General features: G+C 45.5%; 1 protein-coding gene across 2 annotated transcripts in view; it reads right to left on the reverse strand.

Annotated features, from left to right (window-relative positions):
• The window catches only part of kank2 (KN motif and ankyrin repeat domains 2), a 31,071-nt gene that overhangs the window by 2,264 nt on the left and 15,288 nt on the right, over nucleotides 1–13,519 (reverse strand). Inside the window, exons 4-12 of one of the 2 annotated variants that reach the window (XM_076266355.1) lie at nucleotides 12,687–13,519; nucleotides 11,578–11,793; nucleotides 10,997–11,102; nucleotides 5,245–5,934; nucleotides 4,744–4,831; nucleotides 4,351–4,570; nucleotides 3,950–4,092; nucleotides 3,366–3,566; nucleotides 2,378–2,476 (exon numbers count right to left, since the gene is read on the reverse strand). The exon at nucleotides 12,687–13,519 is cut by the window's right edge and continues 718 nt beyond it. In XM_076266355.1, coding sequence (XP_076122470.1) covers nucleotides 2,378–2,476; nucleotides 3,366–3,566; nucleotides 3,950–4,092; nucleotides 4,351–4,570; nucleotides 4,744–4,831; nucleotides 5,245–5,934; nucleotides 10,997–11,102; nucleotides 11,578–11,793; nucleotides 12,687–13,519 — 2,596 coding nt within the window. Of the gene's footprint in view, nucleotides 1–2,377; nucleotides 2,477–3,365; nucleotides 3,567–3,949; nucleotides 4,093–4,350; nucleotides 4,571–4,743; nucleotides 4,832–5,244; nucleotides 5,935–10,996; nucleotides 11,103–11,577; nucleotides 11,797–12,686 lie in introns of both variants that reach the window. The other variant, XM_076266354.1, reaches the window with a different exon arrangement.

Below are 13,519 nucleotides of genomic sequence, written 5' to 3' on the forward strand. Positions count from 1 at the left end.
TTGTGTGTAGGGCTGTAACGATACACCAACCTCACGATTCGGTTTGTATCACGATTTTTGACCCACGGTTCGATACGAATCTCGATTTTTATTTTTTTATTTTTTTTTTGGGGGGGGGGGGCTAGACATTTTATTAAATAACATTTTAATAGCCTCCCTTAGAACACCAGAGGATTACAATATAATATAGGCCTATCTATTATTTTATATCCTGATATAAAAAATTTTTTCTGAATGACTGATATTAAATAACATTTTAATAGCCTCCCTTAGAACACCAGAGGATTACAATATAATATATCTATTATTTTATATCCTGATATAAAAATATTTTTCTGAATGACTGATATTTATGACAGCACACTTTATGCAGTTTAGCCTATAGCCTAGGCCTACTATAGCTATAGCTTAGCCTATCATAGTCTACTGATTGGACTGTTCAGTTTCCCCATGTGTGTTTAAGTTTTAAGGTAATACTTGTTCTTGGGACAGGCCCTTTTGGGAAACGTTGGTATTGAGATGATCAGTCAACTTCAATGCAAGAGTTTTAAACAAATATGTGCAGCATGCTAATGATGCTAAGCGGATTTAATAGTAATTTAGCTAGTCATCTATGCGTCCTTGCTTTCACGATTGTGAATATTTCATTTAAGTCGCGCGTGTTCATTGAGCAGGAGAGGGAGGGAGAGTGAGAGGGAGAGAGCGCGAGAGAGAGCGGGGCAAGGAGAGGGGGTTTACAGTCTACAATGAAACAAGCAGAGGTATGAAATTATTATTTATTTATTTATTTATTTATTTATTTGTTTGTTTGTTTTTGGACAACGTAGGCTACCGATAAGTAAAGCGGGAGTTGTGGGTTGCTTTTGCGGCCGCATAAGCTGCAAAGCACTGCGTGAAACACTAGAAAGGGTGTGTCGCGATTCTGCCTTTTCACACCGCGACACAGGCTGGTGGATATGAATGTCGCGATTTCAGTTTCGAATCGTAAATCGTTACAGCCCTACTTGTGTGACAACTAGCCTATATTTATTGACTCATGTGCAATCTGAATATTGGCATTATTCCGAATAAAACCGGAATATGGTGTGCATGGAAATCATAGACTATAAAATATGAAAACGTAGCATTGCCATGCCTTGGCCTGTGTGGCGTGGCTTTGCTTGGGTCAATTCTGACGCTTAAAAACACAACGTTCCATTCAATTATAGGATAATAGCCTAAATCATTCAGTCATGAAAAGAAAACAACAGCAACAGCTTCATATTTTTCAGGCGTTTAACCGTAACGTTAAAAGACGCACTGTTCTTAGCAGTGATGCTGACACTGACAGCAGCGAGAGATTGTCCTCTACGGTCACGGTATACACATGTTTAAAATGTTGAATTGTTTGCTTTCCTCTGTAGGCTTATTTAAAAAAAAATAAAGCACTGTTTGGAACAAGGATTCAGTTAATGCGTAGAGCAGAGGTCCTCAACCTTTTTGGTGCTAAGGCGCGTCATGACGAGTAGGGTTGGTGCGGGTGTTAAAAATCCTTGACTGCGTAGGCTTGTCATCTAAAAGTTTGGGAAAACCAAAACAGCAGTGCAGTGTATTTAGAGTGTTGTGAGCAAATTGTTATTGTTAGTAGATTACCATAACTGTGTTTTTCTCTATCGCAAATTGCGACATAAACTTGTTTTTTTCTTTCCCTTTTTCGCGGGTTGGGCAGTGAAGTTAATGCGCATAAGGTATGTTCACCTAATTTGAGCCAGAGCACCTGCTCTGTAACGGTATTCCTGTCCTTCCCAAACTGCGTTTAAATAGTGTGTTTAGCAACCAGAATTTTTTTTAAAATTCCCGGGGGAGAAATCTCCCTCATCCCAGAACTTTTAAAAAGCTTGAAACACCCCTATAGCCCACGTAGCCTGCAGCCAGTGTTGTAAAAGTTAGACGCTTCATGCAGTAGGCTATTTGATAAGGGATGACATGGGTAGGTTGACGTGACTAAGAATGGCTCTCTGTTCCAATTTATGTAAAGGTTTTTCTTAGACTCAATAAAGAGAGGCCTACATAATAGGCTAGCCTACATTTACCAAAAACGCAAATCTTGTAAATAAGGTCGAGTATCGAGTATTTTTTTTTGGGGGGGGGGCACCTATGGTGCGTACTATGGAATACAACCCTAGCGGCACCCCTGGATGCGTGTGTACACATGTGTGTGTGTGTGTGTGTGTACGTGCATGTGTATTTGTGTGCGTGTGTGTGTGCGCGTGTGAGTGTGTGTGTGTGTACGTGCATGTGTGTGTGGTTGTGTGTGTGGTTGTGTGTGTGTGTATACGTGTGTACAGGCATGTGTGTGTGATTGTGTGCATATAAAGTGTATAAACAGGGGACTCACAGGGGACGGAGGCTTGGCAAAGTTGAGGTGGGCATAAAGAAGCACAGCGATGTCATTCTGACTGGCCTCCAGTGCTATGGAGAGAGCTGTGCTGCCATCCTACAAGAGACAGACGCACAAACAGACAGATTAATCACTCTCTCTCTCTACCACTCTCTCTTTTATCACTCTCTTTCTCTCTAGCTCTCTCTCTACCACTCTCTTTTATCACTCTCTTTCTCTCTAGCTCTCTCTCTACCACTCTCTTTTATCACTCTTTTTCTCTCTAGCTCTCTCTACCACTCTCTCTTTTATCACTCTCTTTCTCTCTAGCTCTCTCTCTCTACCACTCTCTCTTCTATCACTCTCTTTCTCTCTAGCTCTCTCTCTCTCTCTTCACCAGCCCACCCATCCATCTATATATCTATATCTTTAACATGAAGCAAAAGCATCTGGTCATCTTAACACTGTCCTCCAACTGGAGCGGAATTAGAGGTTTGAAAAGCACCAGCAGGGATGAGTAGCAGAAGGATAGAAGATAGAGGGATAGGAACAGAGGAGGGAGAGGTGGAAGATAGAGGGATAGGAACAGAGGAGGAGGGAGAGGTGGAAGATAGAGGGATAGGAAAAGAGGAGGAGGGAGAGGTGGAATATAGAGGGATAGGAACAGAGGAGGGAGAGGTGGAAGATAGAGGGATAGGAACAGAGGAGGAGGGAGAGGTAGAAGATAGAGGGATAGGAACAGAGGAGGAGGGAGAGATAGAAGATAGAGGGATAGGAACAGAGGAGGAGGGAGAGATAGAAGATAGAGGGATAGGAACAGAGGAGGAGGGAGAGGTGGAAGATAGAGGGATAGGAACAGAGGAGGAGGTTGAGATAGAAGATAGAGGGATAGGAACAGAGGAGGAGGGAGAGGTGGAAGATAGAGGGATAGGAACAGAGGAGGAGGGAGAGATAGAAGATAGAGGGATAGGAACAGAGGAGGAGGGAGAGGTGGCAGCAGCCTCACATTATCGGTCAGTGTAGCGTCGCAGCCGGGCACGGAGAGCAGCTGCCGCACGATGTCCACGTGGCCGTGCTCACACGCGCACATGAGCGCCGTGGAGCCGTCGTCGTCGCGGAGATTGACCTGGGCCCCGCAGGAGAGCAGCGCCCGCACCATGTCGCCGCGGCCATGGCTCACCGCCAGCATGAGAGCCGTCTGACCCGCCTGGAGTGCACGCACACACACACACACACACACACACACACACACACACACACACACACACACCGTCAGGCTGACCAGTGTCCTTACAACTTTATGTAGCTATTGAAGTACACACACTCCCCTGACGCTCCCAACACACACTGTCAGAGTGAGCAGTTCACTCACACTCACACAAACAAACAAATAGCCACAAACAAACAATTAGCCCCCATCCCTGCCACAGAAGCACAATGATTCACTTACACGCACATACACACACAGTGAAGCAGACTGAAATCCTTGTACAGTCACATCCAGCATTGCCACAGAATTACACACACACACACACACACACACACACCCACACACACCACACGGTCAGGTGGCATCCCATGGTGTCGTACCTGGCTGGCTTTGGCATTGACATCCCCTGTTCTCAGCAGCTGTAGGACGGTCTGCAGGTCGCTGTCGGAGCTGAAGGCGGCCAGAGCGGTCAGCATGATGGCCGTGTAGCCGGCCTTGTTCTGCTTGTCAGCATTACACAGGCCTGTACAGGAACGCAGGGTGGCAGGTGGTCAACTCGCATTCATGGTGAGCTACGCTTTTGACACACCTTGGACTGACCAAGTACTTCTTTCCCATTATTATAAACTTTCACACATGCACATACTCTCATACCGGTACATATTCTATACAATAGATCCACTGGTCATTTCATTGGTCAGTCTCACTATAACAAGCACAAACTGACGCATAACACTCACAAAACACAAACACACACACACACACACACACACACACTAACCAGTATCCAACAGTAGTTTGACCACGGGGAAGTTGGAGTGAGAGACAGTGTAGTGCAGGGCAGTGTTGCCGTTTCCGTCAGCCATGTTGATGACAAACTCCAGCAGCTGGGGCGAGAGGGTGGCGAAGGTGTCCATGTAGGCCCTGACCACCGCTGTGTCCGCTCCTTTATGGCACGACACGCGCAGCCACTCCTGGAGCACTGAGGTGTAGGCTGTCCGCTGTTGCCCCACACACACACACACACACACACACACACACACACACACACAATATAATGAATATGACGCATAGTCAACCCAAACGTTTAGCTTTTTTTCAGAAGACACAACAGTAGGATGTCTGTCTCAGTCAGTGATCTGAAATCTGCACATGAAACCAAATTGAAACGTACCGCCCCCTGCTGGCTGAAGGCATTCGGTTCACCAACAGCTTTCTGTAAGGTATGAAGTGCTGTCATCAGGCTCTCGCTGAGTTCCAGTCTGAAAGACAAAGCACAAGAAAATAACTTTCAAAAATGTAAGGGCACAAATTCATCCTATATATATTTGCATATTAATTTGCTTGGAGGTGTCATGGGCCTAATTCAATGAAATACCGTTGAAGGAAGGTGAACCCCAGTGAAATGCACTCGAAGGTTGTTCTGTTAGTGATGTTTATTGCCCGCAAAGTTTGCTTTGTTAGTGATTTTGTTTTTGATGGTAATTAAGCTTGGTTGTTGACTGGCCGCTGTGTGAAATCCTCTACCTATAGCACTAGGAATTGAACATCTCTCCTGTGTATATTTGGAAAACAAATGCTGCTAATGCTGTCAGAATAATAACTAAACGCAGATGTACAGTAGGAAACCAATGCTCCACTGTACCCAGAAATGACTTCCATCCTCTATACTCACTTGCTTTCCTGACTGGCTGGCGATGCAGAGCTCACGTTCCCAGATGCTGGCTCTGCGACTGTGGATTGGCTTGTAGGTTGCTGGGAGCTGGAATCTGTGGCTGGTGATTGGTTGGCTCCCTGCTCAGGCGTAAGGTGAGTGGTTTGTGATTGGCTAGCCTGCTGCTGAGAGGCCGGGGCAGTGGTTTGAGTGGCGAGGTCTTGGGCCTCCGACTGGACAGCACCAGTGTCGGAGTGTTTGGCTTGGGGAGCAGTTTGTTCTGAGGCAGACAGAGGAGCTGGCTGGACGTCGGGTTGTTCGGTGGCAGTGACCTTCGCCTGGCCGCAAGAAGAGCCGCCACTGGCATGAGATGGCACAGAGGCAGTGACGCAGTCATCTGTGGCCACCACAGCCGCGACTGGTGATTGGCTAACAGTCTGTTGAGGGTTTGCGTCCGTGGCAGGTGATGTGCCGGTGCTCTGGGGAGCCAGCTGCTCATTGGCTAGCGCTGGGGCAGTGTTGAGCTGTTGCGGGGGCTCGGGGAGGGCGGTCTCTCGGGCAGCGCTCGTCTCAGGGGGACTGGTGGCCTTAGGCTGAGGTGGACGGGCCCCAGACTCCGGAAGCTTCTCAGGGGCCTCGTGGTATTCACTCGTGTCGCTCTCGTCCTCGGAGCTGTCGCTACTGCTCTCCTCTGAGGATGTGGATTCATACCTTCAGGACACACACACACACACACACACACACAATTACTAGGCAAACCAGGACATGTTTCATAGAGCTTTACATCATATAGCAAACAGGCATAAAATTACACACCCAGTATCAGTCGGTTTACTACAACCCCAAAACAGAAAAAGTTGGGACGTTGTGTAAAATGTGAATAAAAACAGAATGTAATAATCTGCAAATCTCTTTAACTCATATTTAGTTGGACTCAAAAAGGACACAGACAACATATCAAATGTTGAAAATGACAAATTTGACTATTTAATGGAAAATATATGTTAATTTTGAATTTGATACCAGCAACATGTTTCAAAAAAAGTTGGGATGGGGGTAACAAAACAAAGAAAACAAAAGGAAGAATGTTTCACAACTAATTAGGGTAACTGGCAACACAATTGGGTATGAAAAAGAGTATCCCAGAGAGGCAGGGTCTCTTAGAAGTAAAGTTGTAGGAGTGTTCATCACTCTGTGTAAACCTGTGTGCACAAATGATGAAACAATGTCAGAGTAATGCTTCTTAACATTGTGACGTATTTAGGGAGTTCATCATCTACAGGACATAATATTATTAAAACATTCAGAGAATCCAGAGAAATATTTGCAAATAAGGGAAATAGCTGAAAAACAAATTGGATGGCCGTTGTCTTTTGGACCTCAGATGGCACTGCATCAACACCAGACCTTTTTCCAGACCTGTCATTGTATGGGCTCAGGAAAACCTCTGATAACCATTGTCTATGTGCCCAGTTTGATACTCAATTAAAAAACTGCAGCCAAAATTGTAACAGTTAAAATTGTATTGAGACATGATACAGAAAATACCACCCTCTTATCTGGGTCTGAGCTTGTTTAAAATGGACTGAGGTAACGTGAAAAGAGGTCCTGTGGTTAGACCAATCAAAGTTTGTCGTCCTTTTTGGAAATCATGGACTCATCTGGGCTAAAGAAGAGAGGGCCTATCCAAGTATCCAATCTATCCAACTTGTTTTAGTGCTCAGTTCTGTTACGACCCTGCCGGTCTCTGCCTACCTGTCTGTCTTTGTCTTTCTCCGGTTTGCAGGGCGGAGTCAAGACACAGGTGCTGCTGATCACCTGATTGGGGCACCTGTACTATAAAAGAGGCTACCTGTCTGAAGTTCAGGGTTCCCTCTCTCCATTGCAGCATGCGGCGCCTTTGTCTTTTGTTTGGGCTTTGCACATTACTCTGATTTACACCATACCTTTGTTTTCTTACCATCTCATTAATACTGACTTCACACTTTGCATACATGATTACTTTAATAAATACATATTTTTTGTTAACTCTTTATCCACGTGTGGTCTCCCTATGTTAAAATCACCCAGAACGAGCCGGGTGGTTGTAACATATGGGGGCTCGTCCGGGATCACTTTGGGGCCTTTTTGTTGAGTGGAGTAGGTAAATGCGCTGGTTTTGGGTAAGTGAATGTATCACTTAAATTTGTGAATGGGTAGGCGGTCTAGAAGACGCGACCTGTTTGAATTGAGCATTTGCGCATTTGATTGGCTACTCCGATTGTGCTTGAGTGCACCCTAGGCCAGTAGGTAAAAAAAAAAAAAAAAAAATGGGAGATTCGCGTGGATATCGTTGAGATGGTAAGAGTTTTGGATACTTTAGTTTTGTATAGTTCTGTTAAATATGTGGAGAGGGGGAAACCAGTTTGGTTTTGCCAAGCTGTTTGTAAGCAACTGAAAAAATAGGTAAGTGCTGTCTTGGCATTGTTTGCAGGAACATTGATTTCGTTTGTTTCGTTGGAGCAAAGTACTAACCCTGCGTTAGATTTCAGACCGTTCTGCGCTTTTTGTCTGGCTTTTGGGGACTGGCGTGCTTCGCCCTGGGCTGAGGACACAGCCGTGGTCTGTTGACTTGAGGGGCCTAAAGCCCGGATGGTCACTTCCATCGGTATGGTGAGTAAAAATCTTGGTTCTTGGGGTTAAGCGAGAAGACGTAGGTGAGTAGTATTCAGGGGAATTTACGAGTTAGATGTGGGGGAGCTCCTGGTGGCTCGTTTTTGTTTTGTTTCGCAAACAATGCCATCATGCACACAACAAATTCATTGTATGGTTGTTTAAGGTTATTGGTCAGTCACTTGATGCTTTCAGTTTGGGTTTGAGTTTAGGCTATTGGTAAATTGTTGGTCCGATTTGTTGGCTATACTGCGCTCAGTTTTGATTGTTTTGAAATGGATGCTGTTAATGTATTTTTGGCCTCTCCTACAGAGGATGGGTTGGAGAGATTAAATAAAGCGGAGCTGCAAAAGGTAGCTAAACAATTTGAGTTGGAACTGGAGGCTGGCATGGGAACTATGCTTTTTCCTCGTATGCGTATAGGTGATGGATACACTGGGGAACAGTATAAGGAGCTGGTGCTTTTGATGATGCCTTTTCTGTTGCAGGAAAGAGAAAGAGAGCTAGCACATCAAGCTAAACTGAAAGAAATTGATCTAGCACATGAAGCCAAAATGATAGAAATGGAACGGGCTTATGAAGAGAGAAAACGGGCTTATGAGCCTGAGCGGTTTTCGGTCAGGTCAGAAGGGACGCTCCCGTCTGGGCCTTCTGCAGGTTTTTGGCATGCTTCAATATCGTCCTCTGTGGCAAGACCTTTGCAGTTGGTCTGTGAACTGGATTTGGGTGTTAGGCATTTTTCAGAGATGGTGCCATTTTGTAAGATGGGCCAGTCTTTGGTTAAGGTAGATCACACTACCACTACAGCTAGCCGTAAGTCTCAGTGTTTACCAGATTTTCCTGCCTTGTTGTCTGACAATGAATTTGAAGATATGGGCCTAGTTGATTTATTTTCTTTGGATGAGTCTGCTGAGCAGATTAGTAGGCCTAGTGTGTCAGACCAGGGGGATCTAGCTTCCTCTCGAGGTCAGCAACAGTCCACTCAGCTCTGCAACACTGATTTAACAGCTTGTGTCCATCAGTGTTCTGAGGAAGAGAGTACAGTAGAGGAGGAGGTAAAGTCTGGGGGACTGTCTTCAGCAGGTGAGATGGTTCACTCATTCACTCCTAGCATGGTGGCAGCATGCATTCAGGAGGAGGTGAATGAGTCTGACGACCATGTGTTCCAGCCTCAGCTTAGAAACTTTGAACATGTGGCAGATTTGGAGTCTTCCTGCCACCGCTCTGAGGAGAGTGGTGTGCAGGGGACATGTTTGTTCTCTGGTCCTGTACAGTTTTCAGATATTTCCACACCCACACAGTTAACTGACCATGAGGTTTTGGGTGAGGCTTCCCCAAAACTTCAGCGCTCACTTCCTAGGTCTCTAGACAAGGAAAAGGCAAGGGGTGTGGACTTGCGGGTTGAGTGTCAGTTGGTTAACATTTTAGCGAGGCCCTATGTTTTCGCCTGCCCATCTTTAGAGCATACACACAGGGATGAAGAAGTTTTGGACTGTAGTCCATCTCATACCATCAAACAGAAAGAGGCTTTGCCTCTGATTTGTGCTTTTCCATTGTTTGACAGGGGTGGGGGCATGTTTTTGGATATCTGTCTATCCCTCACTGTTTGTTCTCTACAGGTTCTTCAGCAGTGCTTAGTGCATTGGATGTTTGGGCAGCCTTGCAACCTGGATGTTCGACATAACTGGGGTGTAGGCACTGTGTTGGCTTGGTCCCAGGGGCAAAATGATCCAGGTTGATCAGTTGTAGCTTTGGCTGTGTCTTCTGTCTGTCTCTCTTGTCCTTAAAATGCTTTTCTTAGTGGCAAAGAATTGCTGGACGGTGAGATACAGACATGGGAGACTGTTATTCTGCAGCTGGGGCGTTCAGGCTCTTAGTTCTACCACACACATTTCTGGACCTAAGATAAGTGACTGATCTTTATTGTGATTTTGATATCTGTGCATGATTAACATATTGTCTTAATTTCTTCATTGAATGTATGTTTGATTTGGGGTGTCTTCTAATTACAGAGGTCCTCTTCGAGGGTCCTCTGTCTTTAAGGGGGGGAGTGTTACGACCCTGCCGGTCTCTGCCTACCTGTCTGTCTTTGTCTTTCTCCGGTTTGCAGGGCGGAGTCAAGACACAGGTGCTGCTGATCACCTGATTGGGGCACCTGTACTATAAAAGAGGCTACCTGTCTGAAGTTCAGGGTTCCCTCTCTCCATTGCAGCATGCGGCGCCTTTGTCTTTTGTTTGGGCTTTGCACATTACTCTGATTTACACCATACCTTTGTTTTCTTACCATCTCATTAATACTGACTTCACACTTTGCATACATGATTACTTTAATAAATACATATTTTTTGTTAACTCTTTATCCACGTGTGGTCTCCCTATGTTAAAATCACCCAGAACGAGCCGGGTGGTTGTAACAGTTCGAAACATAACATCTATGACGGTGTGGAGGAACATTGGTGCCTACAGCGTGGGCATCTTGCACATTTGGCAAAGCACAATCAATTCTGAATGATGTATACAGGTTTTGAGCATCATATACTGCCATCCAGGCAATGTCTTTTCCAGGGACGACCTTGAATATTTCAGGAAAACAATGCCAAAATGAATTCTACACATATTTAAATAGTATTTCCAGGTGCTAAGATGGCCTGGTCTGCAGTCCAGATTTGTCAAATTAGGTGCATGATGGAATGAAAAGCATAACTTAGAAAACCCCATACTGTTGAGCAACTGAAATCCTTAAAACTCTAGCAAATGGTCTCCTCAGTTCTTAAACATTTACAGAATTGTGTTAAATGAAGAGATGAAGCAGCACAGTGGTGAACATGCTCCCGTCCCAACTTTTTTTTTAACTTGTTGCTGGCATCAAATTCAAAATGAACATATACTTTCTATGAAATAGTCCACATTTTCATTTTCACAAACATTTGATGTTGTCTATGTCCTTTTGGCTGCTAAATATGGGTTTACAAGACTTGTATATTATGACATTCTGTTTTTATTTGCATTTTACACAACGTCCCAACTTTTTCTGTTTTGGGGTTGTACTACAAATCACATAAGGGTTCATGTAACGCCGTTCAGTTGCAGTGAAGACATTCCAGCTCCAGTCTGTACTCACCCTCCATTCACCCCAATAAACTGCAGGTTCTTCTTAGTGGTGGGAGAGCCAGGTTCTCCATCTGCTTTCCGCTTCATAATGGACCTCAAAGTGGACTGGGGAGAAGCTGGGGGAAAGAGGAGAGCATTTAGATGCCATGATGGTGGGAAATTGAAATAAAAAGGGGAAATTGAAATAAAATAAACAACTTCTCAGGATAGATTAGGGGGAGACGGAGAAGAAGAGAAGATCAGAGTTTAAAAGGTTACACTTTGAGAAAAATTATAATTAATTCCTTCACTGCAAAAAATGGCCCAAATATAAGAAAATTCATTACAAATCTAAGCATACTTGTACTTAAAAAAAAATATCAACTGTACTTGTAAAATCAAATTTGGCTGCCAGTGCCATAAGCAAATTTGTCTTAATAAGACGTCTTAAAATAATACAGACTGCCCATTAAATAAGTCGAAATGATCTTACGAGAAGGCGCTAGGTAAGTCTCTTTACACTCAAAACAATAGCAACTAGATTTTTGACACTAGATTTAATAACACTTGGTTAGATAAGCAGTTTTGGCAGTGTTCCTGTAGCTGTTTTACCTAGCTTTGTAGGCTCCTGTGACTGGAGGTCCTCCACAACTGTGTGCTGACCACCCTCTCCTTCATTCGACCCCGCATTCAAAGGGGTCACCTGATGGCACTTGGTTTCCATGACAATCACAGGGCTGGTGACAGGCACTGAAGAGGACACTTCACTCCTCAAAAGGACCTCTCTCACTTGCTTGGAGCTGATTGCGATGGGCAGCTCTCGAGGTCCTTCTGAGAGTCAACACAACAACATGCACGGAGGTCAGAGCACAGTAGAGGAAAGGGCTGCACAGCACACAACATTACATCTCAACATTACATCTCAACATTACATATCTCAACATTACATATCTCAACATTACATATCTCAACATTACATATCTCAACATTACATATCTCAACATTACATCTCAACATTACATATCTCAACATTACATCTCAACATTACATATCTCAACATTACATCTCAACATTACATATCTCAACATTACATATCTCAACATTACATATCTCAACATTACATATCTCATATCTCAACATTACATCTCAACATTACATATCTCAACATTACATCTCAACATTACATATCTCAACATTACATCTCAACATTACATATCTCAACATTACATATCTCAACATTACATATCTCATATCTCAACATTACATCTCAACATTACATATCTCAACATTACATCTCAACATTACATATCTCAACATTACATCTCAACATTACATATCTCAACATTACATATCTCAACATTACATATCTCAACATTACATATCTCATATCTCAACATTACATCTCAACATTACATATCTCAACATTACATATCTCAACATTACATATCTCAACATTACATCTCAACATTACATATCTCAACATTACATATCTCAACATTACATCTCAACATAACATATCTCAACATTACATATCTCAACATTACATATCTCAACATTACATATCTCATATCTCAACATTACATATCTCAACATTACATATCTCAACATTACATATCTCAAAAACCTATGGTCAAATCTCAGAAATTCCAACTATTTCTAGATTAGAACATTCTGAGAACATTTTGAAAACATTCCGACTCGATTCTTGTGGTCATGCTTACCCTCTGTGCTGAGAGCCTCTGCCTGGCCCCTGAGCGGGCCTTCCAGGAGGGCCCCGGAGGGTGCGCTGGCGATGGAGGGGCCCGCTTGTGCCCTCACCAGCATGGGCTGCTCCAGCGTGTACACCTGGATGCCCACGGTCCTCTGCTCGCGCTGCTGGGGCTGCTGGGTGAAGCTGACCACCGTCTGCAGACTGGAGCTCCGTCCGCCGCCCTGCGGCTGCTGCTGCTGCTCCTGCCAGCCCAGGCTGGTGGCCCGGACCGGGTGCTCGGCCTTAGGCTGGGCCTGTCTGGCCCTCTGGGCAGCCTCGGCCTGCTCCTGGGCGCTCTGGAGCTCCTGCATGGCTTTCTGCAGCTGCGCCTCCAGGCGGCCCACCTGGCTCTTGAGCGACTCGGTCTCGGGCGGCAGCCCCAGGTCCTGCTCGCGCACGCCCACGCCCACCTGCCGGTAGTGCTTCTCCCTCTCGTCCCGCTCGTCCTCGGGCCCCACGCCGACGGTGCGGACCTCCCGGCGAGCTCCGGGCCGCGCGCCGCCCACGATCACCGTGTCCTCGATCTCGCAGCCCGAGTCCTGCCGCGAGCCATCGGCCGCCGTGGGGGACAACTCCCCGCCCGCCCTGCTGCCACCGCCGGTGCCTGGCGTCGTCGGCGTCGTTCCCCCGGCGCCTTCCGCCGCTGTTGTCGTCGTGGTGTTGGTGTTGGCGGCGGCGTCCTCCTCGGGGATGTCGATGTAGAGCTCGCCGCGTGGCCGGCCGCTCCTCCCGCTCCCGCCGAAGCCCAGCGTGTGGCCCAGGAACTTCTGGCTCTTGAGCTGGACGCTGAGCTGCCGCTTCTCC

This window comes from Alosa pseudoharengus, unplaced genomic scaffold (assembly GCF_046254945.1).
Source record: "Alosa pseudoharengus isolate Yale_2024_CS ecotype anadromous, Long Island Sound unplaced genomic scaffold, YU_APseudo_1.1 YU_APseudo_1.1_scf_4, whole genome shotgun sequence".
Classification (NCBI taxonomy): domain Eukaryota; kingdom Metazoa; phylum Chordata; class Actinopteri; order Clupeiformes; family Clupeidae; genus Alosa; species Alosa pseudoharengus.